General features: G+C 43.7%; 1 protein-coding gene across 3 annotated transcripts in view; it reads right to left on the bottom strand.

The window, feature by feature from the left end:
• Window positions 1–219: 219 nt before the first annotated feature.
• LOC125742622 (potassium voltage-gated channel subfamily H member 4-like) overlaps window positions 220–27,692 on the bottom strand; it is a 50,509-nt gene continuing 23,036 nt past the window's right edge. The window contains exons 3-16 of one of the 3 annotated variants that reach the window (XM_049014800.1): window positions 26,451–26,582; window positions 26,106–26,236; window positions 17,900–18,140; window positions 15,696–15,853; window positions 14,859–15,066; window positions 13,977–14,171; window positions 13,027–13,226; window positions 11,873–12,122; window positions 10,903–11,117; window positions 8,489–8,527; window positions 7,686–8,077; window positions 6,735–6,823; window positions 5,773–5,849; window positions 220–4,583 (exon numbers count right to left, since the gene is read on the bottom strand). In XM_049014800.1, the coding sequence (XP_048870757.1) occupies window positions 3,651–4,583; window positions 5,773–5,849; window positions 6,735–6,823; window positions 7,686–8,077; window positions 8,489–8,527; window positions 10,903–11,117; window positions 11,873–12,122; window positions 13,027–13,226; window positions 13,977–14,171; window positions 14,859–15,066; window positions 15,696–15,853; window positions 17,900–18,140; window positions 26,106–26,236; window positions 26,451–26,582 (3,260 nt within the window). In that variant the 3' untranslated portion in view covers window positions 220–3,650. The remainder of the gene's footprint in view (window positions 4,584–5,772; window positions 5,850–6,734; window positions 6,824–7,685; window positions 8,078–8,488; window positions 8,528–10,902; window positions 11,118–11,872; window positions 12,123–13,026; window positions 13,227–13,976; window positions 14,172–14,858; window positions 15,067–15,695; window positions 15,854–17,899; window positions 18,141–26,105; window positions 26,237–26,450; window positions 26,583–27,692) is intronic. The other 2 variants (XM_049014801.1, XM_049014802.1) reach the window with 2 other exon arrangements.

Genomic DNA, 27,692 nt, shown 5'->3' with positions numbered 1-27,692 from the left:
GAATTGGATGCACCAAGAGATGCTGATTCCCAGAGGTATCGACTTGACAGTAAGAGATACGCAACTGCACGCTACCAAAGAAAAAAAGTGACAGTTTCTTAGTGATGTTTTTGCACCGACAGAATGAAAAACCAAAAGACACAAACTACTCCTGAAGCCGATATTTAAATAAAACAATATGCGTGACTATACATGAAAAGTAAATGATGGCTCAGCATGTAGTAGCAAAGTAGATTGTTTTTTATTTGTTATAATTTTTAACATTACAGCTGGTCATTCTGCATGCTCAATATCTAAATTAATTTAAAAAATAAACGAGCAGTAACGAACATTCAGTTGTATATTTTTTTTCATGCGAACTGAACTGAATTCATGTTGGATAGTTGGGTACTCTACCTTTTTATTATGGAGAAATCATAACATTGAAAAACAGCATTCAATATGTATTCTAGAGAAGGAAACGCTACAATTTTGGTTAAATGAGTAACGGGTAATATTCAAAGATATATATTCATTGGTGTGTCGTTTAAGGAGTATTTGCTCTCTCGTACAACCAGTAATGCACATTTCTTTAGGTTGGAGACGAAGTACATTCTAAGCGTTTGTGACATTTACATAACAGTTGCACAGGACCTTACCATGAGTTTCCCTCTACCAGCTTTTCTAGGCAAAGCAACCAGGGATATTTTACTGTTAACTTCACTAGGCATGTTGTAAAGTCGCCATGTCCCCATATCCCAGAGGAAATTAAAACAGCAAGTGTACTGCAGTGCATGTCACCTCACGCGAGTGTGAGCTGGCAGGAGGCCGGACTCTGCCGGGCTGGATGCTGACATGGCTTCATGGTGCATCCTAGATGGAAGCTCTTCAACAGAGCAATAATTCATAAAAGAATAACAAGATTTTAGATGCAAACCACATCCAATCACGTAGTGCACATATGTTAATACGTTTGCATGAATAATTTGCAACCAAATATATTGACTGTTTGTTTGGCTCATTCCTGCAGATAAAATCAAAATGGGTGGAGTCAGATACATAAGCTAAAATACACGTTTCATGGCTTCTAAACACAAACAATGTTCTTTTGGCATATACTGTATGCTGTAAGAATTGTTAATATATAATCCCAGTAAGTCTTCATTGTCCTTTGTGGAACTTTTTGGTCACATTCTATAACTTGAAAAATATCATTCCTTATTTATATTACTCTATGAGATGCTTCTGTTTTATTCCTGTTTGGTGTGCACTGCAAATAAACGTATACAGGGATTTTCCAAAACAGATTAATATGATATATTAAAAATTTTATTGAAATGAGGCTCTTTGTATCAGCCAACATCATATGAACGTCGCAGGGCTGGTATCCTCACTGCCATTTTGCATTACTTTTGTGATTGTAATGTTCCCCTTATTGTGCTTTTTTTTAGAAAATGCAAGCATTATTATTTAAACCCATGCTGGTTGCTTGCAATACTACATGAAAATAAAGTATAATATAATAATGATATTGTGTTTGTTTTATTATTACAGTACCGTAATAATATCCATGATAAAAATAGCAATAGCAGAAATTAGTGCAAATATACTGTAGAATGCATTCCCATTTAGACAAATTTTAATCTGCATAAAGCTTGTGTACCTCTAGGAGTACATAACTTGGGACATGCCCATCTGAGGCCTCTTAGCAAGGCAGTTTTTTACTGAGGGCCGTTCATGACACTTATTTGAAGTGCTGCATCAATGTCGTGCATAATAGACAGCATCCTTTACTACATCTCCATATTTTTATACAGACCTTATACATCCTTGTTTGTGTGATTTCTTCATTACAGGCAAATGTTGAGATGAAAATTGTTTATAGTTTTGCGAAACTACAGAAGCATGTTTTACACAACTACGGTTTCCCGTATCTCTGCCTAATATGTAATCGGTTTGTACTTCAAACCGAAATGTGTCTCATTTTAGATTTTAAATGTTTTGATGAGGCTGTGACCACTGTCGGCTTATGGCTGAGGTTTTACTGAATCTGTGCACGAGCAGACATCTCCTAAACCAATCATGCAAGTAACAAAGCCAGTTGAATTAAGAAGGAACTCAGCAAGCCCTAAAGTACCGGAGATTCAGCAGCTGCCTGAGCTGTACTCTGGTCCGCATCGGTCATGTTGACATGCTCGCATGCAATTTTTCTTTAATTCCCAAGGACGTCCTTAAATATCACGGCCTCCATTGATCTGACTTTAAATTCATTTGCAAGTATCAGACAGGATATGTAATCCACCAAATCTCACTGAGAAGGATACCTGGGCACAGGATGGGGATGAGTTTTCTTGTGGTAGTAGTAGAATTTGTACAGATATGTTTTCGGGCAAAGGCGGACGCATGATGGAAATGGTTAACTGATCACGCTAGGAGGCTGTCATTGTGGGGGAAACAGACTGGGGTGTGCATTACATTGGCAATCAACTGTGTGACACCGTGGGTCTAGCATTAGGATCAATGAGGGTCGGGCACAGCTGGAGGAAAGCGACCACAGCTCATAGTGGAGTTGCGCTCAAAAGCTGTCCCTTTGTTTATGGTGTCCGCAGATGTCTGATCTAAATGTTGGTATTATGCGTTAATGGTACCAGCTACGAAAGGCAGGACTGAAACCAAGAAATCTTCATTTCGAGGGTCCCCTGAACCCAATACAAAACTCAAAAACCCGTCAAGTATTGCATCCTTTCTCATAAATTAAAAACATTCGATATGTATAAAATTTTTTAACAAGGCATGTGGTTTGTTATTATTCGTCAGCTACTTGGAAAAAAAATACGAAGCTTCAAGTGTCATTTAGTACTGATTTAGTGAGTGTGTCGATGGTAGCAACCGTCCACTGAACACTCTTACAAGAACATTTAAAGTCCGTAATGTTAACACATTTCATTTGGATGCCTTTTCCTTAGGAAAAACAAAATCTGAGGATATTTACCATTCGAGATGGTAAGATAATACTGAAAAACAGCATTTTTGTGATGCAACTATGTCAAAAGGTGAATAAAAGGTTGATGGGGAGCTGAGGTACCCGGATGCAGGTAGCTGTATGTTTGTCGTACCCCTCTCCACCGAAACAAGCCCATCGGCTCTTCAGGAACTGCGCGGCCATTGATTCCGTTTTGTCATGAAGTACCTTGTTGCACCAAAGATTGCTACTAAAATGGAGTAGATCATAATAATTCACTACATTAGATACTACATGATAGAAAAATCTTTTTGGAAAAGCTTAACAAAAAAGCTTAATTTCCCCTTGATTTAACCTGAAGATAATTAAAACATTAAATGTGCATGTTTATTAGTGTCATATGGTGTAAGTGAACTGTAAAAATAGCACAGCGGACTTTGAACTTCAGATCAGAAACAGAGTACTCGGAGATGCACACAAGAATGTAATTGTGTGGAGGAAATAATGAGCTTTTGCATAGAGGAGATGCAACTTGCATGATTGTGAGCCACCTGAATACCAAGCAAATCTCAAACACCTATATCAGAAAAAAGCAGAATGTAGTTTGTTTTTAAATGCCCCAAAATCCACCTCAGACAATAACAAGTATGTAAACTCCAAGTGTGCAAATGGAGCTCAGGCCTCAACAGTAAGCTCTATCCCAATCCTGCTAGTCAGCCATGTCTATAGTCCAGAAGGGCTCAGTGTCTGATGTCTGAATACCGACACTGGAACGGCGAGACTTCGGGGTCTCGCTGTCCCTCCTCCCGAGCGAGCTCTGCTCACTCAGCAGACACTCCAGACTGATGTGCTCCACACCAGCAGAGTCACCCAAAGGATGGTCAGAGTCACTGATGTCCAGTCTGGATGGCCCTGAATCCAGAGAGGTGACCGACGGCTGTCTGTGAACAGAAGCAGGACCCGAGTGGGGTGAGTTGGCAGGGAGATGAACTTCCAGGAGCCTGCATGTGTCCAGGGTGTGAAGAGGGGCAGAACTGGCTGCAAGGTCGCTTTGCTTAGAGCCAACTGGATGCAACAGGGGTTTCGTGGACACGTGAAGGTGTGGGTACCTGCTGTGGTCTGTCATGGCAGAATGGGCGGAGGTGGGTATGGTAGATGTGGAGAACGCGTGTTCATAGCTGGCTGGTAGCTGGTGGCCCAGGCTGGGATGGGAATGACGAAGGTTGACAGGAATGCTAGCTCCATACGCTGATTGTGGAGACGAGGTAAAGCACGGTGTTTGTAGGCAGGAGGACCTGGGGCTGGGCGTATGATGGAAGTGATCTACCAAGTGGCAGTTCTCCGTCTCGGCCGGCTGGCACGTCGCCGCCCCCCTGGCCTGGCTGGTGTTCCCGTGGGCCCCACCGAAGCTCCACACCCCCCCGGCGTGGTGGCTCAGCGGCTCGTGATGCAGGTGTAGGCCGGCCGCCACATTGTAGGCCGTGCTGCTGCTGGTGGAGGGCTTGGAGACCACATGCACCCCATAGGGGTAGGTGGAAAGGGATGAGGTGTAGTGCTGCACGGCTACGTGGGCCTGCAGAAAGTGCATCATGTGGTGGAGCTCCTTGGTCAGCTGGGCCACTTCCTGGTTCAGGAGACTCATCTACAACAGGGGAAAAAAAGAAAGACTCAGTGCGGTACATGAAAACAAGAAGACCTTGGCCTGTTAGCGGAACATGAACATTGAGAATTGGGTAGATTGATTATCTGCTTAGAATGCATGAGGGGAAAGATCCGTTCTAACTGACTGTGATAGATTCACTACTGTCTGGGGAATGATAGCCTCCAAATACCAATAAGGAATATAGCGCGACACTGTTTCAGTCATGAGAAACGTTCCCATGTTTCATGGGGGTGCATGAAAGACGACGAGGCTGCTGTTGTTTATGCATTGAAGTATATCATGTTGTACGTATTGCTGTTCTGCTGAACTTTCTCTATAAAAATACATTGAATAAGACTGTGTGACATCCACAGAGCTTTTCTTATTTCTCCAGTAACCCAGCCGTCTTCTTCCTATTTTATGGAGTAATACCACGATCTGCTTCCCAGATGCCCTATACTGTCCATCCGCTGCCTCTATTCCCTGTTACACCTGTCGATCTGAAACTATGTCAGGAGCAGCCTGCTTTTAGCTACACAAAGCCCCAGAGATGGGAAGAAAGAAAGGAAGAGACAGAGAAAAGGAGAGAGGAAAATGAGACTGGAAGGAGGTTTTTTTTTAAGTATCTCTGTGTCAGCGTTCCCGCTGAGTTTCAGGTGTATTGCAGGAGAATCCTGTATACTGGACAGTTCCTCATTCCCATCAAACACAAACTCCCAGGGCCACAGCAGAACTTGATCATTCAAAAATCTGTCATTCAATAAAGACTTCAAGAATTCCCCTTTTAATCAATGTATTACATGAACTGATTAATTATAATCCAAGTTGTTCTCATATCAATTACTGATCAAAATCTGAAGTAATAAGCAGTGAACAAAAATTCAGAATTTTGCTTTTTTCAGCTTTCAGAATTATTCCATTACCTTTCTTTGGCCGTTAATTGTTTAGTATCGTACTAAATCACTATAAACTGTAGATACTTTGAATGTGTTTTGGTTGTGAAATTGGATAATGTTTACTGTCGCCACCTCCCTCAGGTCGACAGTCTTTATCATTACCCCCCCGCCCCCCCCAGTCCCCTCAGTTGACATATTCTCAGCTCCCCGGATTATTTTCCGTGCAGAGGTACCTCTAACGGTATATGAAGTTGGAGATCCCTGTTTTAGGAGACCCCCGTGCCCCCACATACCTCTTTGTTCAGCTGACACACGCTCTGCCTCACCTCCTCAGTCTCCAAAAGCAGAGTGGTGGTTACCTGGCTGCTGTCTGTTGAGAAAGACGGGGGTGGGGGGGGGGGGAGATCAGTGCACATTATTGGCTGATGTGCTTTAGGGAAGCTTCAGGAAGTCCATTAGTTTCAGGCATTTCATATCTCTATCTATAGCAGTTAGATGGGACATGAAGCTTCAAGTATTCCTCACCCAGAATGCACTACACTATCGCTGCGTTCCAGATAACTCGGAACTTGAAAATGTCCGGCCTCCTACTTGAAAAAGTACCATGGAACGGCAGACGGATGCCCAAGCTCTGACTGGGAAACTCGGGCCAATTTCACGCACCCCGAATTCAACAAGAAGAAGGTGCTGTGATGTCAGACAACATGGCACCCTCACAGGGGCAAGTGAATGATAAGTAATCAACTGGAGGCCACAAGGAGTGATTTCTCCTGTACATACATTGCAATGTAAGTGCTATAAATAAGTCAAAAACAATTATGTACGTAGATTAATGTCCAAATTAACTATTTACTTATATGGGTAGCTTTAGCAATCCATTGCTAGCTATAATTTATAGCTTACAAAAACTTCTCTGTACAAACAAGAACTGAATGTGGGATTTTAAATTAATCAGCTTTTCTGGGTTGTCATGCTTACTATTTTGTATACTATTCTCAGTTTACAATTCATAAACTTATTAAATGAAATAATTTTATTCAATAATAATAGTTTATTATAAAATCATCTTAAGACGGTCAGCCATATTGATTGTTTACATTTGGTGTCATGGCTCATTGAAAGGCTGTAGCTCAAAACTTGGGTTTTTTCGACCTCCGCACATGTCACTTTATCTCCTGGTCACAGCACTTTTTGCTGCGTGATGAATAATCAAAGGCGACCTGGGGTGGAATAGCTGCAGGGCTCAGGCATTCACCTGGAGGTCGATTACCGCCGGCTCTGGCGCCGTTCCTCTCCACGTTGAAGTGAAACGTCCGCCCGTTGTCTTCGATGCCGTCCACGACTCTGCGCAGGGGGCATGGAAATTGCATATCCTTAATTAGCTGCGGAAGGCCAGATGAGAAAGCGGCTGGCGGCAGGGGTAGTTCTGCCGGGGGGGGCTCAGATGCAGAGGACATGACAGTTTGTGACCTGCCTGAGGGTGCTGAGCCCATTGCCTTTGTGTGTGCTCACCAGTGTGAGCCTGGCCCGTTCCATTTATAAAATGAGGGTAGAGTTACAGCACAGAGATAAGTCGCTCTGGACACCCCTGTTACCTGAGAAGAACTCAGTGTTTCTTTCCTGTCCTTGGGGAGCCGTTAACCTGTCTGGGTTTTGATAGCAGACCTCAGATGCCATTTCCCTCCTCGGTGTTTAAAAAAAAAACAATAATAACCTACATATTCTCTGGCTAGGATATTTTTCCCTTTTTGAAATCCCTCCTTTTAGGAATAAAGTGGACTTGCTTGTGTAAATACCTTCTGAAGACACTGTAAGACACTGTAAGACGCAGATCTAACTTCCCAGATGCAGACGCTGTACTTACTGTCGGATTTTGCATTAGACTGTAAATTATATTATTATCGTGCTGGAGAAATGAGCAGCATTATGTAAGATATTTGCTCATCACTATACGCTGCAGTGTCGACTGGTGGCAAAAAAACTGAGGCGGTAAGAAGATAATACATTTCACAATATTACAATAGTGAATCATTCGAAAGAAGAGAGACAATATGTGGTTAAGTGACAATAAAATTATAGTTATGAGGTATTTCAAAGTGACTTGTTTCACAATTTAATCTCAAAAATAGGGGAGGTACCGCCGCCTCTGCCCCTAACGAACCAGCGGCCTCTAGTACAGTCTTCAGGGATTTAGCGTGGCAGGTACCTGGGGCTGAGGTCAGGAGGGCCAAAACAGTTCAGTGAGGGTATCGGCAGCTTGGAGGGCTTGTGACTGTTGCCAGCGTCGTGCACAGAGCCTCGCGAGGGGGTCTGGGGGGGCCGGTGGTGCTCCGCCCTGGACTGATGGCTGGGGGAAGGGCTGCGGGCCCGACAGCCCCGGGCTGGGGAGCGGCATCGGCGCAGGGCGTTAAACTGGCGGAGTTCGTCGCCCAGCAGGCTGCCCAGTGAGGTGCGGCGGACTGGACTGCCCAAGGAGGGTAGCATGAGGTTCCGGCGTGACTTAGAGCCCGGGGAGAGATGGAAGTGGTCTTCGTGCCGGTCGGCGTGTCCCCCTGCGGAGGGCAGCTTGTGCTCCGGGTGGCCGCTGTGGTCCAGCCGCTGCAGAGCAGCAAGGACAGTGAAAGCACATTACAGACAGTCCCCGTACATCAGTCCACTGTGAGCCCCGAGGACCCCTGTGTACGCAACCAGTAATTGGATTTTTTATGGTGAAACACCAGTTTATTTTTTATTAGTGATTTTATATGAAACAGTTCAGTGGCTATGTGGACATCAAAAGTAGCACCATGGAATATAAGGTCAGGCATTGCTACGTACAGAATTTAAAGCTACAGGTAGCTTTTTAAATTTCCGAATTTTATGGTTTAACAGGCAATATATAGGTGATTCCCGTCGTCCTAGAATTTTGCAAATGGGAACAATATTCACAACCTGCCATATTTCTTTGAGGTGATGTTTTACAAAGTAAACTCCAAGACTGGAGAGAGAATAAGTCGTCGCGTGACTTACGTGCGGGACCCTCGGTGACCGTGAAAACCTGGTCAAACCCTAAAAAGTGAACAGGTTGGAATTTACTAGCAGAGAAATGCGAGGCAGCGTCCTTCAAGAAGTGACTGATATAGCCTACTGCACCGTCTATCCGTAAATGTTTGTCTTTATACGCCGAGAGGAGGGGATTTAAGAGAACAGAGGACCAAGCTTAAGTTGGGGGTGAATTAATTATTGCCTGGAATTATCAAACCACAAAGCCAGGGTTCTAACTGAAGGTGGGAGTCATGTCTCAGTCGAACGGGGCGCAACATACACAGACAAGGACACCGAAATGAAAACACCAGGAAGACAACGGTGTGTCATCCCTGTAATTGCCGTTCTCGGTTACGTTTTATTTAGGCTAATGCAGGCACAGGACGACACTGGAGAAAGTGAGTCTTGTGCATTTTCTTGCACTTCTTTGCTCTCTGGATACATTTTTAATAGTCGCAGCATGGATGCAGAGAGAGAGAGAGCGGCGCTCTATCTCGACTGGCCGTTCTTCATTTTGTCATCTTTCTGCTGTGTGCCTGGCCCATCGCCAGACCACACTGTTAGCAGATGGCAACGGCGAGGAGCTCAGAACATTAGTGCTGATAACCCAAAACTAAATACCAAGTTTTTTGGGGGGCGATTTGCATTTCCTTCACTAAGACAAAGAAGACCTTTAAATTGGTTGGTGGCGGGATGACATTTTGTAGCCCTATTGTTGACCAATGTTGTCCAACTGCCAGGCCTTATGAACTTTAATTCCCTTAATGCAAATTGTTATAACAGATATAACAAAATAGTACTTGATATTTTATTTGTACAGACAGGTTAGTACTGTGTTTCTCACAGCAGTCCTCGGGGAGCCCCAGACGGTTCACGTTTTTGCTCCCTGCCAGCTGTCAGGGAGTTAGGAGAGAGCAAAAACATGGACCGTCTGGGGCTCCCCAAGGACTGTTCTGAGAAGCACTGGGTTAGTAAATCATGGTGCACTATGGAGTCAGCAAGGACTGAGAACCAGAAAGGACCGCAGTCCTCCACAAGAAACTTAATCATGTTGATGGAAAATACAAATGTAAGTTCCAATAAATACTGGGTTTGGAGTTCGACAATAACAATTTACTTGATATTATCATCTATAATGTTACAGATACCATCATAATGCGTTATATTGGTTGGTATAAGAATTAATAAAGCATTACAGGATCATCCATTGACAGATATAAGGCGTTATAGCGTTCATACTTCATAAGCTCCAATGAAGTCATTAATAATGCACTATAGATACCTTCATAATGCATTACAATGGCCAGTAGAAGTATTAAGGAGGCTTCTCTACTGCATTACGAAGGTATTTATGGTGCATTACAGATGAAAGCTTCTGTTCTTAGAATTGGAAGTGGTAATAGAAGATGACATAAAATGCGTATGCAAGAACACAAGTGCAGTCACGCATTAGACACCTGTCCTAAAGTGACCCCAGGATTTTCAACAACCATCCAATACAGCCATGTATCATGTGCCTCGGCCACTAGCGCGCCTCATTTTGGTAATGAATATCTCATTTAATTTAACCAATTAAGTGAGCCGGTGATAAAAAATAACAAATAGATGGAATGGCTGAGGTGCTTCTGAGGAGAGATTTGGGAACCAAAGCAGTGTTCTACTAGACATTCAGGAAGATATCAGTATCTTTTTGGAGAACAGAAGAAATTCTTGTTAGCTTTAGTGTTGTGTTACTGTTAATTTGCATATGTTGTAAGGTTAAATTGGATTTTTTTCTCTGAGCAATTTTGCTACCCAAATAAATAGCTTCAAACTTTTTCATTGACTACCAAACACTTCTGCACAGTACTGGATATCCGGTGGGTGGCATGGTGGTGCAGTGGTTAGCACTGTTGCCTCACACCTCTGGGACCCAGGTTTGAGTCTCCGCCTGGGTCACATGTGTGAGGAGTTTGCATGTTCTCCCCATGTCGTCGTGGGGTTTCCTCCAGATACTCCGGTTTCCCCCCACAGTCCAAAAACATGCTGAGGCTAATTGGACTTGCTAAATTGCCCGTAGGTGTGCATGTGAGAGTGAATGGTGTGTGAGTGTGCCCTGCGATGGGCTGGCCCCCCATCCTGGGTTGTTCCCTGCCTCGTGCCCATTGCTTCCGGGATAGGCTCCGGACCCCCCGCGACCCAGTAGGATAAGCGGTTTGGAAAATGGATGGATGGATATTCGGCTGGGTGCACGTTAAAGGTATATCAGAAATTTCCGAATATGAGATTCCATGTATTTGTGCTTGCTGATGAAATGGGGCCCCTGCTGTTTTCATGCTGATGGATTCCTGCCGATTATTCATGTACCTCCTTCACCTTATAGGCTCATGCGCATGGGTGACTTTCTGTGGCAGCCTTACCTCCGCCTCGCTGCCTGCCCTCAGGTTGTAGGTGAGGCTCTGGTGAATGTCGTCTGCAAAGCGGACGGCGTATTCCGGATACAGCTCCAGCACCTCTCTCAGTGCCCTCACGCTGATGTGCTGGAGGTCGCAGTACGTCAAGGCCTTCACGTCAGCATTGGTCTTGATCACCTGCTCCTGCCCTGGAAGGTCTGCCCCTATGAGATCCCCCTTCCCTAAAACAGCACAAGATCATTATACAGCATCGCCAACCCACTGGGTCATGGGTAATTCAAACTTTCCTGAAAGGGTAACACTTTACCTGATGGGACACAAATAATATAGTATTATACTATTACTTATGGATTAATTAACTACAAACTAAGTCTTGATTACATACTGATCTCATGTTAATTCATCATTAATGAATTGTGATGCATGTTTTATCTCAAACAGTTACTATATTTGTTACTCTGTTAATTCTGTAAACCTTTGTGAACTACTGAAGGAGTTACTGAAGGAACAAAAACTGAAGGGAAGTTAAATACTGATCTCATGTTTGTTCATCATAAATGAATCGTGATGCATCTTTTACCTCAAGTAACAGCTATATTTGTTCATGACTTGTTCATAATTTGTACTTCAGTAGTAAATAAGTTATTACTTAATATTTGTGCCCCATCAAGTAAAGTGTTACCTTCTAAAGATGCTTTAAGACCAATTAATTACATCTTTTCAACAGGTCAGCATTTAAAAAGAAACATTAAGGATACAATGTAAAATGTTCTTGAGTAGATCCAGATATAAAAACACTTAATCAACATCTGAAGTGATTCTATTTACATATTCCTCATACGACAGCATAGCAGCACCACGTATGGGGTATAACAGCATCCTTCTAAACTAATTCATGGGCGTTATTTGATGCCAACCACGTACAGAAGATACATAAACAGGGTGAAGATGGGGGCAGCCAGGTGCTAACACTGACCCAGGATGGCTAACACCATGCCGTCCTTCAGCACCTCCAGGGAGCCCGAGCAGACGAAGTAGTTGGCATGCAGGGCGTCACCGTGGCGGATGAGGTACTCCCCAGGGGCGCAGAAGGAGGTCTTGATATGCAGTGAGAGAGAGCGCAGGCACCCACGGCTGGCGCTCTCGAATACGGGCAGCTGCAGGATGTCCTTGTTCAGGTGCATGGCGATGTCGGCGCGCAGCTCGTCCGGGAAGTCATGCAGAAGCTGCAGGAGATAAGGAGGAGGTGGGGGGCAACGGTCCAGACTGTAGCGGCTTCAGTAGGAGAGTGTCAGGCTCCGCCCTCGACACGCCGCACGTACAGAGGAGGCACCATCGAGATTCTTCATTAAACAACCAAATAGCGCCGCGTTTATCATAAAAGACTTCTGCAGATTGCAGCTGTTCAGAGACCTACCCAGTTGCTGTAAAGTAGGATATTTAATTATTGCAAGTTCAAGCAATTATGCCAGGAGAATGGTTCAAAAATAAATGTGGAAGGTACACAATGAACTGAGATCGACTCCCTTTGTTAACTAGGAAACAAAACATGTAATGAGAAAAGTCAAATATGGAGAGTGTATAACAATAAAGGAGAATAGGAAGGAGTCTAACAATGTGATGTCAACCCTGGTGAAAGTTTAGAGCAGTTCATGTGGCAGTCAGAGAATGTGATGTCACTGGAGAAGCTTTAGTAGATGTGTTTTTTTTATTTATCGTTCGTTCTGAAACTGTGCTTGATGAATCATGTAAATGTTGCCTTCTCAGTCGAATTGACATGACACGTCGGCAGAATTATTCAGCAGCCAAAGGAATGTTCACGCAAATGATAATGTTCTTAATTACAAGATAAAAATTATACCTCACACAGATTTACTGTGCTATGCTTTAGTAACACATGATCTCAGAAATTAAATTGCTAACTAAATGTTATTTTAATCTATAGTAAAGTCAATACAGTTCAAGATTTTTTTGCAAGGACTGTTCTATACTGGATGCTGGATAAGAGGTTAAGGAAGATGGATAGATACATTGATGAATGGACATTGAGGACACTATACAGTATATACCCTACATGAGCAGATTTATACTTCTGGTGATTTTTTTCCCCTAGTGGAAAAAGGCCCCCACCTCGTTAGCATCAATGCCGTTGTTGACAGACCAGGTGGTCTGGAAGTACTCCAGCATGCGCTGCTTGAGCTGTTGGGGCAGCCGGTGCACGCGGATGAAGTCCTTCAGGTCCTTCATGCGCGTGTGGTAGAGCGAGCGACGTGAGTACATGCGCTGGATGATAGCCGTCACATTTCCGAACACCACTGCATGCATCAAGGCTGGGGGGAGAGCAACAAGGTAACCGATCAGATCGCTCTGATAGCCCCACCAGTCCTACATAAGGCGGATTACAAGGAGCGTCTACATGAGTGGCGTGAACTGCTTGCAGTGTAGAGGACGTCCTGGATGCAGTGGTGGTCTTATGTCGCATGGTGACAGTGGAGCCTGCCCACTGCCTGTATCCATCTGAGTATGAGGTAGTAACTCCATAACTAAGTCAGTTCTGTTTAAAGTAGTTTGCTGCAGAGGTGCCACAACAGATTTTGGGCCCCCAACCCAGGCCAATCCAATTGTGTTCCGAATTGCACAGGGTTCCCGACACTCAGGGGCCCCTGGAACCCTCCTAACCATCCTCCCCTTTATGGTGCCCCTGTCTGCTGAGCTGAAGTCGAGATAATAAAACGAGGGATTAGCTGAAGCCAAAGAAGCATGCTAACAGGCAGGGTTCTTGGCAATGGAAAATAAAAACTGCAAAGTTGCTCTCCTCTGTGTGATCGTTTTTGAGCACCCCAGAGGGTGACAAGAGTTATTTTTAAACTTTTTAAGTATTTCGTAGCGAAAGCATTTATTTATAGATTAGCATAAGCAGACCGTGGCTTTGTGTGTTGATCGCCGAATCCCGCGCTGTAGCTGTGAGGTTTTGGGGATGTTTTTGTTCCCGCGGCTCTGGATGTTTACGGAGAGCTCCTTCGCTCTCGTCAGGGCCTCCTGAAATCCCGGCTGATGAGGGAGATGCTCGTGGTGCTCACCCCCGATAAGCATGGTGCAGACGGAGAAGATCTTCTCGGCGTCCGTGTTGGCACAGACGTTGCCGAAGCCCACGCTGGTGAGACTGCTGAGGGTGAAGTAGAGCGCAGCGATGTAGGCGCTCCGCGGGGAAGGGCCCCCCAGCGTGCTGTTGGTGTAGGGGGTGTCCAGTCGTTTCCCTAATTCATGCAGCCAACCTGGTGGGGGAGGGGGGGGGTAAACATTTCACAGATGGGGGGGATGCCGCGGCGTTTTTCTCGGCCGCCGTATGCAACAACGCCTAAGATGGGCAGCACTGCTTGGCTGAGCTGAATCCACATTCCCCGCTAAGCTGGTTAAAAATGCACCGCGCTGAGAGCAGCCGGTCCTTCCCCAAATCGGCTTAAAATAAAGCAAGGTGGCCGCCCAAACCTCCTGTCTGTTTCTCCACCAGCTTCCGGTGACTATAGCCACCGAGGGGGTGTGGCTATGCGGCCCCCGGGTCTTCCCTCATCAGATAATTAACACAAAGTGCGCCTCAGCAGGTCGCCGTGGTGACCCCTCCCAGCCAGGTGGTGGGGGAGAATTAGCCTTCCTTAATGTGAGAAAAGACCCCATTTTAATTATTCTCCTGATCAAGATGTCCCTGATGGAGGGATGTTATGAGGCCCCCACCAGCTCATTTCTAATCGCACAGCAATGCTGCTGCCTGGCAGGTCATTGCAATTAGCGCCTCAATAACCCCTGGGATGCAAAAGTAGAAGAGTGAACACGGACAGCAAGTTTCTTAGTCAAAGGTGAAACACCTCACTACTGAGACAGCTGAAGTATCCCCCTGACAGTGTTGCTTTCGGTAGATGTTGGACGTTTCCCTGGTAGCAAATGTGGTCATTAAACCCACTCACCGATGTCCCAGGTGATGGGATCATTGCTCTCCATCTCCTTGCGACCAATGACGTACCAGATGCAGGCCATCCAGTGAGCCAGAAGGGCGAACATGGACATGAGCAGTGTTAGCACCATAGCGCTGTACTGGGAGTACCGGTCTAGTTTCTGGAGCAGCCGTAGCAGTCGAAGCAGACGCACCGTCTTCAGCAGGTGGACCAAAGAAGTCTGTGAGGAAAAAGGAGGCCTTATGGGTTGATCACATGGGCAAGATGGCTGGAAACGCTTCAAGGCAACTCAGAACTATCAGTTATCAACATAAGGTGCTCAGTGCTTGCTGTGCCGTACATATTACCCCAGAGGTAATACATTTATTGTCTTGAAATGAGTTCGTTCTGCAAGGAAAAGAAATGAAACAGCAAAGAAACCGGCCTTCGAAAGATAAAAAGATTGGAGGACTCGCAGAAGATATAGTTCAGACACCGTAGGAAGCGTTTTTAATCCCGAAAAAAATGGGTCTGAAACAAGCTGCTTCAAAATACGGTGATTATTTTTCATCTGGTGCAAATGGTTGAAGGCTTCCATATTTCACATAAACAAGGGGAGGTAGCATGGTCGTGCTTCTCGTCTGCCTTATAAATAGTCGTGCAGAAACTAAAGGAAGTGTGAAAGGATGTGCGAGAAGGTGAGGTATATATTACCTGCGAGACCGAAAACAACTGTGATTAGACAAGTAATGGAATAAAATGCAGATAAGTAGGAAGTGTGCAATGTTTTGAATAAATGATGTATATGAAGTATTTTAACCTTGGCATCGTGCTTTTGTGCCTGCAAATTGTGTTGGTCTGGTTACTTACCACGGTGATGTTGAATGCATAGAGGAGATCAAACGGAAGAGCTGCAATTAGGTCGACGAAGAACCAGGTCGCAGCGTAGTGGATGCAGATGGAGCGGGCGTCGTACACCACCTGGCCGGACTGACTCACGTAGGTGGTGCGAAAGTTCAGAACAATGTCTATGGTAAAACCAACAAATTCAGCAGAATCTTATAAAGCTTTCGGACATCTGGTTAAACACAGTCACAGGTATATTTCCACAAAATTAATTCAACATATGTGGAGCACTGCTGTAAAAACACAACACTGATGTCGATATCTTAATATCTGGAAGATACACAACTCACAATGTCATGCATTACTGACACTTTATTCCTCTGGTTCTTCCTCTCATGCCTCCCATTGCACAATGAACAATATTTGATCCCATTCAAACATTTTGACATTATTCGGTAACACTTTACTTTAACTACACCTTCATAATGCCTCCATAGAACATTGATATTCAGTATGAAAGTACACCCTAACATCCCAGTCTACCTTAGCTTTAATATACATTAATAACAGATATTATACTATTATACGAGTAGTGCTGCTACAATGTGACTGTTGCATTTTTGTAAAACCTGGCATTCACTACAACCATGTACTAAAATACACATATTCAATGGGAAAGACAGAGTTAGGGGAATGCCACTACAAAACCTAATGACTTGCGCCAAGCAAAATGAGTTTAATAATTAAAACAATATTACCCGTGGCCAATAAAGTAATGATATACATCTAAACTATGAAATAATAGTAATACATTAATAAATGCATCATAAATATCTCCTATGGGTCTTACGAGTCTTATGAGAATTGCCTAGTAACTGCTTCATCCGAATGTGCTGAACTTGTCGATCACTGAGAGCTAGGGCGGCCGGTTTTCTGTCCAGTTGAGCTACTTTGTCCAGTTAGGCTACCATAGTGCTAATCGATAACCCTAACCCCCCAAAAAACCCTAAAACAGTAACCCTTAAAACCTAACCCTAATCCCAAGACGGTGGAACTGCACAAGCGCAGAAAGGCTGGATAATACGTCTCGATAGGTAGATCAACTCATCAGAGCACCAGTTCAAGCGATTCACTGAAAATAATCAGTTCAAACGAACAATTCTTTCACAAATCGGACATCACTGTCGTTCAATGTTCTTGCATATAAGAAGTGATACTTCCTAAGACCAAATTGCGTTCTAGTTTGCGTAGTGCTTCCCTCTCCGACTCCGAAGTCGCAATACAAATGTGATTCCACGTTTTATTGGATTTGCATACAAATACAGTGGTACCTCAGTTCTCAAACAGTTGAACCGACCAGTTAAAAAAAAAATGAATCTCAGAAGTCGAACCGTGAACGACGACCTAAGATAACTTGTACGCGGGGAAATGAGTCACGTGGCGCGTCTCTCAGCAGAAACAAAGGGTAACGCTTCAGTCTCAGCATTCGCTGTGATAGCATCGTTTGTTGGTGATAGTGTTTTTTTAATTGAAAATACTGTATCAGGTAATACACTGTACTTTATATCATTTTGGTAGCCATTGTTCAACAAACCGTTACTCAATAGTTACAACCTAAAAGTTTGCGATTTACGAACAAATTAAGGAATACAGAATAATAATAAAAATAAACAATGGACTGCATGGCATAGTCTAGTGTTGGCGCAGTTTTGGGGCGTGGCCTGGGGTTGTCACGATCTGCCAAGCCGGGACCGGGGAAGCAGGGACAGGACTCAAGCAATCGGGAAACACAGAGTTTAATTGAGAACAAGCCGAACAAGACAATGACGTTGCAATAACTGGACTGGAGAAACAAACTGAAACGCGGACTAAATACGGAGGTCTAAAAGGGTGTAAATTACGGGGGGGATGGGGGGGGGGTGGGGGGATTGTGTCCCCCAGCCGCCTCCAATAATCAAACTTGGCTAATAAAGCCCCCACAATAATTATGTCTCCCCTTAAAAGGGTGGAAACCTCAACCCTAACAACCTTCAAACCAAAGTTATGCCCTTGTATTAAGGAGTGTTAGGATGTTAAGGTATACTTACCTGCTACTTATGAATGTTCTATGAATGCATTATAAAGGCATTATGAAGGTACAGTCAATGTATAGTGTTTACTTATTTTTCTGAAGTACTTAAGGGTCTTCAGGAATACGCCACCAGGCCGACAGGCTGCTGTTGGCTCACCGAGGATGAATAGCATCTCCACGGCGATGTCACTGACGATAGTGCTGCGTGATGCCGTCTCTAGGTCATCGGGCGTGGTGAAGCACACATTGTAGGGCACGGTGACGGCCACATAGAAGGTGGCCAGCAGGATCATCCAGTCCCACAGCGCCTTGGAGACGCTATAATGCAGCAGGATGAAGCGGGATTTCTGCACTGCCGCCACCTTGTATTCCGGGAGGGACGGCTTCTCAAACACATCCTGGAACAGAGAGATACTCTGCTACTCCAGTGCATGAAAGCAATTAGGAAGGAGGCTTCCGTCATCCCTTAGGGGTTGAGGGATAGCCTACAGTATATTCCAGGCAGCTTAGGGCACAAGGCAGTTCATCACAGGGCACATCCCCACACAAGGGCAAATTGGAGACACCAGTTCCCCCAGCTGCATGTTTTTGGATGCTGGCAAGAAACCAGAGTACTTGGAGGAAACCTATGGAAACATGGGGGGTGGTCAAACCCCCAACCCTACAAGTGTGAGGAAATTCAATTTTGATTTTTAGTTTTATATCTTAGATTTAATTCTATATTTTGTATATTTTAGGTGATATTATTGAAAAATGATTATGATTATTTACATAATCAATGGGTTCTGGACAAGTGGTGGATGAGGCAAAATGAAAAAAAGGATAAATAAGCCAGCGTAACAAGAGAAATTAAAATGACACAAGAGCCTTATGGCGCCTGGCCATCAATCAGTGTAACGTTTCAGTACCCAGAACCATGTAGAAAAGCAGCTCCAAATCCTCACATGAGTATCGAAATGAATATTCTCCTGAACATAACCAGCAAGTGCATTTTACTGGATAAATATCCTTAATGAGCTGTCAAGGACTGGAGTGAGGCTGCTTGGTATGGTAATAATACAAAATGCACCTGGACAACGGAGCAGTGATCAATTCCATCATGTATTTATCAATATAATGTTAGAATAACATCATAACTGCATCCTTGATTAGTTACTGTGGTGCAGATGATCGCAAATTTTCATATTCATCAAAATTTTGCTTCGGAAGCTTAATGAAATGCAAAGATGGTGGAAGGCTGCCATTTAGAGCACATTGTCTGTTACCTGATTACCCCAGCAGTCATTCTGTCGCCACTGGCAACTCTGGCAATCTGGTCACCTTTCATTTCAGCTCAATTAACATGCCACTTAATTCATTTTCAATTAAATCATTTTCAATTCAACTTTGCAGTAAAGGCAGTTTTAACTGAAAAGGCCAGTCTCTGTTTGCTTCAGTTTCACTTGTTTTTATCCATGTACAGTATTTCAGTCAAAAAAAATAAAAATAGGTGAATTCGGATTTTCTGTACCCGCGTATCCTACGCAAGGTCGCGGGGGTGCAGAGCCTATTCCGGAAGCTACCGGCACAAGGTAGGGAATAACTCGGGATGGGGTATAAATCACTGCTGAGCCTTCTTGAACTCTGTGGTTGTGATAGTTAATGGAGAGTCTGCAAGGTTCCTGAAAACAACAGGTTCTCCTTTAAAGAGCGCTTAGATGGCCCTAATGACTCTAAATCAGCATGACTCCCTTTCCAGACCTCTTTGGAAGAGGTGACCATTGAGTGTACACTTTTTCTGCCAGCCAGAGCAAGGCTCGGATTTACGCTCAGCATTCCCGAGTCTGTTTCTTCGCGAACATGCTCACGCTTGCATTAAAAAGCAGGTCAAGGCAGCCGTGCTCATTTGAAAATGGGTCACTTTAGATTACGCAGAAAGGGAGGGAGGAGGGCACATAGTAATGCAGTGGCGGTCCCAAGGAGGCCATGAAGCAGCGGCTAAAGAATAAAAATCAGGCCACAACAGGTTTCAGTGTGTTTTCTGGTGACAAAATAGTTTTCTTCTTAAAGGGGAATTCCAACCAAATATATTAGTAAGTTTGTTTTGTCCATCGACAGATAGGTGGAAAGGAAATTACATCACGTGAATCTGGAATTATTCCTTTCTTTGTGCGTTTTTAAAACAATTGCTGCTATTACGTCATCGTTTATGCTCTAAGGTTTTGAGTTCCAGAATTAATGCAGATTTTCAGTATTTTTACAAGTGATTGTGATTTGAGACTAGTATGCTATACAGTATGTGTTCATCTGTATGTGTTACGCATAGTGGGAAGGACATTACACAGTTCACAGATTGGGTGATGAAAATGCATGAATACACTGTATGGATGTATTCAATGTCAATTTCACATTAATAATGGTAAAAGCAACATTAAAAGGCGTCCCCCTTACCTTCTGGTTTTCATCAGTCTAATTTCTCATGAATACTTGGTACATGCTATGAAAAGGTCTGCACTGCTCGTTTTTCAGTCCTATTTAGTTTAGGTTCCTGGATCTTGATGAGGCTGTTTCCCTTTGAAGGTCCACATATTCTGACCACTTAACAATCACAGATTTTATAAGAAGAGTGTAATAGGATTCATTATACCACATAAAAATGTAACGAAAAATAAAAATCGTTTGCTTGGTAGCTTGAATACAATTCAACTGTCGATCATTTATCGACCATTTACAGTAATAACATTATACACCTTAAATCTGGGTAAATAACACCTCTGTGAAGACAAGCCCCCCATGTGGCCCATGAATGGCTGCAAAGCAGCTGGAAAAATGATGGATGGTTATATACCACTGTAAGTCTTTACTGCTTTTTGAATATGCAGGTCTTGATAAGACCTTAAATTATGGCCCAGTTATGCCTATTTAATTAAGAGTTTGGCTGAAGCAGAACTAGTATTTATGGGGGGTGGGGAGGGGGGGGGAAGGCTCCCAGACAAGGACTCAGAACCTACTGGTTTAGCCCTATTATGTCCAATTTAATCTACTCTGTCATCACTCCTAGATCCCAGTGTTTCTTATTTAAGAATATGGGTGTACTGAAAGCTAACCTAGAGTGCATTTCATAAGCATTCAACCCATTTGAACATTTCATATTTTTGTAGAGTTACAACTTGGAATTAAAATAGATTTAATTGGGATTTTATGTTAAGGATCCACACAAAATAGTTCATAATGTTGACGTTGGAAAAATGATATAGTTTTCAAAATGATTTCAAATTAAAAAGACTATTGAAAAGTCTGTATTGTATAAATATTCACCCCTTTGCTCAGATGCAAATAAGTACTGTATCTTAGGAAGTCACAAATTGAGTTGAATGGAATCAACTGGGGTGCAATTAAAGTGGCATGTGAATCCAAAATAAATGCACCTGTTTATGGAAGGAAGGACCCAAAACTTTGTTAGAGATTATATTTAAACAAACAGCATCATGAAGAACAATGAGCTATAAACACAAGTCCAGGATACAGTTCTGCAGAAGAACCACTCAAGGGTGGGATGTAAAAAAAAAAACAGTATCCCAAACTTCCCCTGGAGCACTGCGTAGAGAAGGTCATCCACATGAACTCTGTGACCGGGTAAGCAGGACACTAGTCAGAGAAGCAATAAGAAGTGAATGGTAACTGCAAGGGAGCTGGAAAGATGTACGGCAGAGACAGAAGTAAGTGTGAAACTACAAGCTGGTTGATCTAATAAGTGGCTCAGCAGGCAAAGCCTGTGTGTTTTCGATCAGAAGGTTACCAGTTCAAGCCCTAGCCTTGGCATAACAGTCATAAGGCCCTTAAGTCAGGCCCTTAAGCCCCCCCCCAGCTCTAGGAGTGCTGCCTGTTGCCTGACCCTGTGCTGTGACCCCCAAGCTATGGAGTTCAAGATGGTACTTGTGCAAATGGCAAATGAAGGGCGGGGGGGCTTTATGGGAGTCATCGCTGAAAAAAAGTTGCATGAAATCCTATATCGATGGTTAAAGTTTGGAGTGAACATTGGTAATGACCAAATTAGTACTGAGCCCCCACCCCCTTAAAACACACGGCATTCCCATAGTTTTGGCAGGAACATACCCTTACTGTCCGTACCCAGATCTATGGCCTTGTCCTATATGGAGTTTGTTGGAGAATAAATTCAGGTTTTTGTCATCGGCTATTGTGTCCATGGCTGCATGGGACTGATGTTAGTCTGCATGGTGCTTGGGAGTCTCTCCATAGGCGACATTAGTAACTAAATATGAGTTTAAAACTGGTAAATGAGTTTAGTCACTGTGTGGGCACAGATCTTCCTATTCTTCATGCTGAGAATTGACTTTAAATTTATTTTTAAAGAAATACTTTTTAACAGAGCAGGATGGATTGTACTGTGATAAAAGGAAAACAGAGAAATCTAAGAGGAAGACAGTAAAAGAGTAGGACAGAGGCAGAGAAATAAATGCCTTCTGCAGACATACATTTAAATGAATAGGTAATGACTGTAACCAACCACCCGTTTGCGTATGAAGGTCCGGGTTGATTTAAGACAAGGGAGGTAATGCGCACTTCAGAATGTATTTTCTTCCTTGTTATTTTTTGCAGTATTCCATTAATTTAGTACAGGGGCGTCAGAAGCATTTTGAATGTGGGGGGGACACACTGGCATAAAATTTATATTTTATGGTAAATGTGGGGGGGTTCAAACGAATAATTATGAAATGCGAGGGGCACACGTCCCACCCAGATTTAATGGTGGCAACGCCCATGTTTCATAGAATGTTGAGGATTCAACATAAGGAATCTTACGGTAATTAACCAGGATCTGCAGTTGATTTGTAAGTGAATCAATTGGAACTATTCAGTGATAGAAATTGGCCAGCAGGGTCTGGCTGTATTCTCACGTTTCCTTCCCTTCATCACTGAAACTTGATGACTGCATGGAAAAAAAAAATCAGTGCTGAGAAAATAAAGCCAGACAAACAACAGTTAGAATTTTTGAAAATATGTCACATAGGCGTGTTAGATTGTCACTGGCAGGCTGCCTGAGGAGATGTGGAAGCCCATAGCAATGACAGGCTGCTGTCATGTCAGGGGGAGGAGGCCAGGAATTAGAAGGCTTGTCAAACACCAGGGAGTTAGCAGGAGCTGCAGAGTACCAGCTGGAGCAAGTGCAGACTGGCTACAAACAGGTGAATATAAAGTATGCAGTGTCAGTGCAGTGTGATGGGTTATTCTGAATGAGGGATTCCTGGATGAGGGATGCAGTAGCCAATCCTGTGTAAATGCAGGTGAAACGTGACAGGAAATATTATATGAATTTAGCTAACTGGATCCCCCTGACTGTGGAACAGACATGAGTCATCTGAAGTTCTGAAGCGAATGAGTGGCGTTGAAGAATCTCCACATTCTCCACAGTCCGTACTTATTCCAAGGGCACTTCGAGGAGATTCCCGACAGCCTCAGATGTGCATGCATGAGTAATTCCCATATGTGTACATTTCATAAGTCTTATTTTAACCCCCCCCTTATTTTCACCTTGTCAGTTTGCTCCTGAAGGAAGAGCTTGTTTAACATGCGCATTTACGTTACCAAATACTCTCCTTCAGGGTGTGGAATTAAGCAAAAAATTAACAGGAAGTTAAGAAGGAGGAAAAGACAAAGTGGAACTAGTGTGAAGAGCTTACATTTTACCCTGTGTGTTATCAGTGCGTTAGTAACAATTGTAAATAGACCCTAAACTTATAACACTGAAATATGCAATAAGAAAAGGTACGAGAGTCTGCTTGTACCAGAATCCAGATGAGTGTCTTGCACCCCTCTAGCATGAGCTCTTGAGATGAGAGTGACTTTCAAAGTATCCTGGAGTGTCTACCAGCACCAAACATCTGCTGCGGAAAGCAGGGATGTGCACTGAATACTCCAGTAACCTGAGCACTGTGTGGAAAGGCAGCCGCTCCGAAGCAGAGCATGTCGGAAATATCTGGGTGATTGTAGGTCTGCAGAGATTTGTACGTGCATAATTTCTTCGTGAGTAACAAGCAAATTAATTGTTGTTAGCAAGCAAACTGCTTGAAAACTTAGAGAACTCAAAGATAAATATAGATCACACAATATACATCCAAAGCTCCTGGGGCATTAAGTCACAGATAGCTAGGTGTACTATGTACAGCTGTCATCTTGACATGGAGTCAACCTTGAATGTCAGCCCTTTTTTCCAGTATAACTTTAATAACAGACTGAGCCTTCAGCAGGAGGTACAGCAGGCCCACCTAAGCACATCCTCCAAGTGTGTGTGTATTGCTTTCTACTGTGAGTAACTTGTTGCTCTTACTAGAGAAGAATTTCCTAAAAAATAGATACACAAACCTCACTGTGGCATGACTCCATAGTCAAACTGATTATGGTTCAGAAAATCATGAAAGAACTCAATCCTAGAAATCAGTAAGTGAAGAAATGAGTCAGCTGCTACTAGATGCCGCTCTGGGGGAGAAAAATTACAGTGTTTGAAATAAATCTATTAATCAGATCATCACGCATTTATGAATAACATTAACTCGCTGAGACTGAAGTATAAAAGGCACTTTCTCATCGCCTGTGTGGCGCTGCTCAGTAACTCGGTGGTGTGGCTGATCCTCCGTGATGGGGGAGAGGCAAAATAGGGAGGAAATGGGGGCATGTTGGGTGTTTTTTGGTTGTATGTGTTGTGTCTTGGCATTTCGGAACAAGAGGAAGGCATGACATTGCAGCTCGGTTGTGGAACCGCCCCACAACCCCACCATCTGCTAGGAGGGGAGACCGGAAGGTCGGCACGCGTCTCCGACAGGTGAGGGGGAGGTGAAGCTCGCTGAGACCCAGGGAGGGGCCAGGTGGGCTGGCCCGAAATGGACTGGCCGTCTCGCAGCCAGAGGAGCTGCCCGACAGGATGCGGATCCTGAGCCAAACCCTGGCTGAGCTTGCACTCCATAAAACCATTAGGTAAGAAGCGGTAAGTTCACTACGCAACATCCCAAGTCCCATCTGGCCTAGTGGAGAGCTTTCAAGAAAAAATGTCAAGCATCCTCTCTCCATCCTAGAACACAAATTGGATTCTCTCGTTGTCTGAAATGTCATTTTAAAATCTTATTTAAATATGGAAACAATTCTGTCCATAGCAGCATTTTAGCAGTTATATATTCATAGATACAATAACAGGCTTCTATACGGCTTAAAATAAAATACATCCTGCCGAGCTCCTGTATTGATGGAGAGCAGAAGACTGATACTCACATAAACTAAAAAAGAAAGTCCTTCTAAAGGCATCGGCATAGTCACCAGCACATCATTCTAAATGAATACAGTACATTTTTCATTTTTAAAGGACCTAAAATAACTGGGTAATCCAGCCTGGCGTTTGCTGACACGCCCCTGACCCCACGGTACTGACACATCTCATGCATGTGTCACATCAGAGGGGTTTTGCTGCACGGCTTCCGATGGCCAGTTATTAAAATATTCCCAGCAACCTCAGACTAGTTTCCATTTATCTAAGCCCATGTACCCCAGCAGATAGATAATAAATATTAGCTGTATGGGAAAATGGCCAGTGATCAATTTCTGTGCCTTTGTTTAGGAAATCGCACATTTGGGGAACATGGAAAGTAGGTGTTAGAGAACACAAGCAGCAAAACATAGTGAAATACATAGAATACATGTTATTAACAGCACAATGAAAGAGATAAACAGGGTAACGAAGCTCTTCTTAAAGGCACATACAGTACCGCAGAAGTGTCAGAGTCTGACAGCTACAGTGACATCAGCAGTGATGTAATCACAATCTGCACGCCTACCAGCTGCATGCAGTCCTGAGTTTAGGCACATTAATAGCACTGATATGGGATGGTAGCCATACTGCTGCTTCAGTGCACTGGGCAATGATATTAATGCCCTGGAGTTCTGGTGCAAGAAATAAACTTTCTGTTAAATATATGTGAGAACATTTTGTGGTCTTGTTGAATAAAGTGGCATATAAGGAGCTTAAAATAATAGGCACATCGTGCATGTCTTGCTATTAGAGTTGGATTTATGCAGTGGGATAAGTTATAATGAAATGCAAATTAATTCATAACTACATCAAATAAATAAGTACAACTGTTTCTAGAGAGATCATTCAATGCATTTGAGTATGGTAATTACCTTGAGTTGTTGATGCAAAATATTAATTTGCAGGAATCGATAAACTACAACACTGATAGCATGAAAGGACTTACTAAGTGACTACAATAGCTTTTGATAATAACACTCATCGCCTTTACATAATATGTAGAGTAGGCCCACACACGCCTGCTGTACAGCGTGATACATGCTGTGGACGTCTGGGCTTCACTCACACTGCTTAGTTTGACCTCACTCTTGCTTCTTCTGGAGAACTGACTGGTCAGTTGGTAGAGCACAGTGCGTCCCCTCCTCCTCGCCTCCGTGAAGTGCGAGCTGTTGGTCTTCCTGCTCCGTTTCTTGTCTTCTGCCAAAAGAGTGGGAGGGAGACATCTGATCGAGAGGTGCTGGGGAAGCACCCTGTCATAACTAACAGGCCCAAGTCCTGCAGCTCAAACCAAGTGCTCATTTGGTAAATTTCGCCCAGTGAACGTCACGGCTGTTGATTAAATTGCCCTTTCGCGTTATGTAGTTGTGAGTAGCCCGTACAGTTTCCCAAGCTTCTGCTCCCCATCTCCTACCGTCCTTCTTGCTGCCATGGTGACTTTTTCCATGCGTGTCAGTGATATCCTTGAAGGAGAATAGAAACAGCACCATCTCCCCTTTCTCATTCTTGATGGGCACGATGTCCAGCAAGCACCAGAAAGGGGTTCCTGGACGGGTTAAAGGACAAAAGCTTTGAGATGCAGACAATGGAGCCTGCGACACGTGCATCTGATGGCCAATTTGAACCGTGCAGATACTCTCATTTACTGATAGCGTTGGAGCGACCTGACTGGAGTATGGATGTCCCAAGAAAGGCAAAGTCAGATGATAAGCACATCCATTCGCTTCTCCCTGGCTTCATCCCCAGGCCTATAATGACTTTGGCTTGGCTCTCTGGCCCGGACCCTGATGTCCCAGCTGACGCTCCATCATAACCCTTTCCAAGACCTAACACACATTTCGTTTTTGTTTTTGCTTACATCGATGCCAAAATTATGGTCTTTTGTTTTCATTCCTTTCCACAGCTTCTCTTAAACACGTCTCCAGTTCTATACCCACATCAAATCCCTAGTGATTCTGCTTGGCATCCTCCTCCTGGATACAGTCTTATAACAACTAATCTATTTAACAAACCCCTGTAAAAACATTTATGCTTGTAATAAACAAGCCAGTTATTCCAAATGATAATCTGTGGCTTTAAATATCAAAGTCTAAGAGCACTGAGCCATGCTATGCAGTATTTTTCAAACTCATGAGCTAATTATAAATAGCATCATTAATTGTTATAAATCACTGTACAAACCGCTGTGCTGAGTATTCCACATTGGTAGATACTACTTCATTAAGAGTTTTTTTCAGAGCAGCCTGGCAGGTAGGGATAGGGCACGTACTCTGGCAGACTCAGACCTGAACTCCTGCCAGCTCATTAAAAGTTTGTTAGAAGACAGCCACTCCGGTCTCACATCAGAGCTTGTTGTGGTGGAGTAGCCGTCACCCCCCAAATGGGGCCCTTGGGTGACTGCTTGCACAGACCTCCATCAGGCATTGGGTGGGATTTGCAATAAAGTGAGTGAAGAATAAGGCAAACCCACCCTCTTTGACTGTAAGGACTGTAGATCACACTAATTGCGTTCCAGATAAATCAGCCTGATGACAAAACTGACTCTTCCCTAGTCAGTAATAGACTGTAAAACTTTGCAGAAATACCAGTGCGACAGAGTAGAACCCTCCACGGTCAGTCCGTCTTACTCATGGATCCACTATCAGTGACACAATAT

The sequence above is a fragment of the Brienomyrus brachyistius genome, chromosome 5, assembly GCF_023856365.1.
Source record: "Brienomyrus brachyistius isolate T26 chromosome 5, BBRACH_0.4, whole genome shotgun sequence".
Taxonomy (NCBI): Eukaryota; Metazoa; Chordata; class Actinopteri; order Osteoglossiformes; family Mormyridae; genus Brienomyrus; species Brienomyrus brachyistius.
This window is presented reverse-complemented; position numbering and strand designations above follow the sequence as displayed.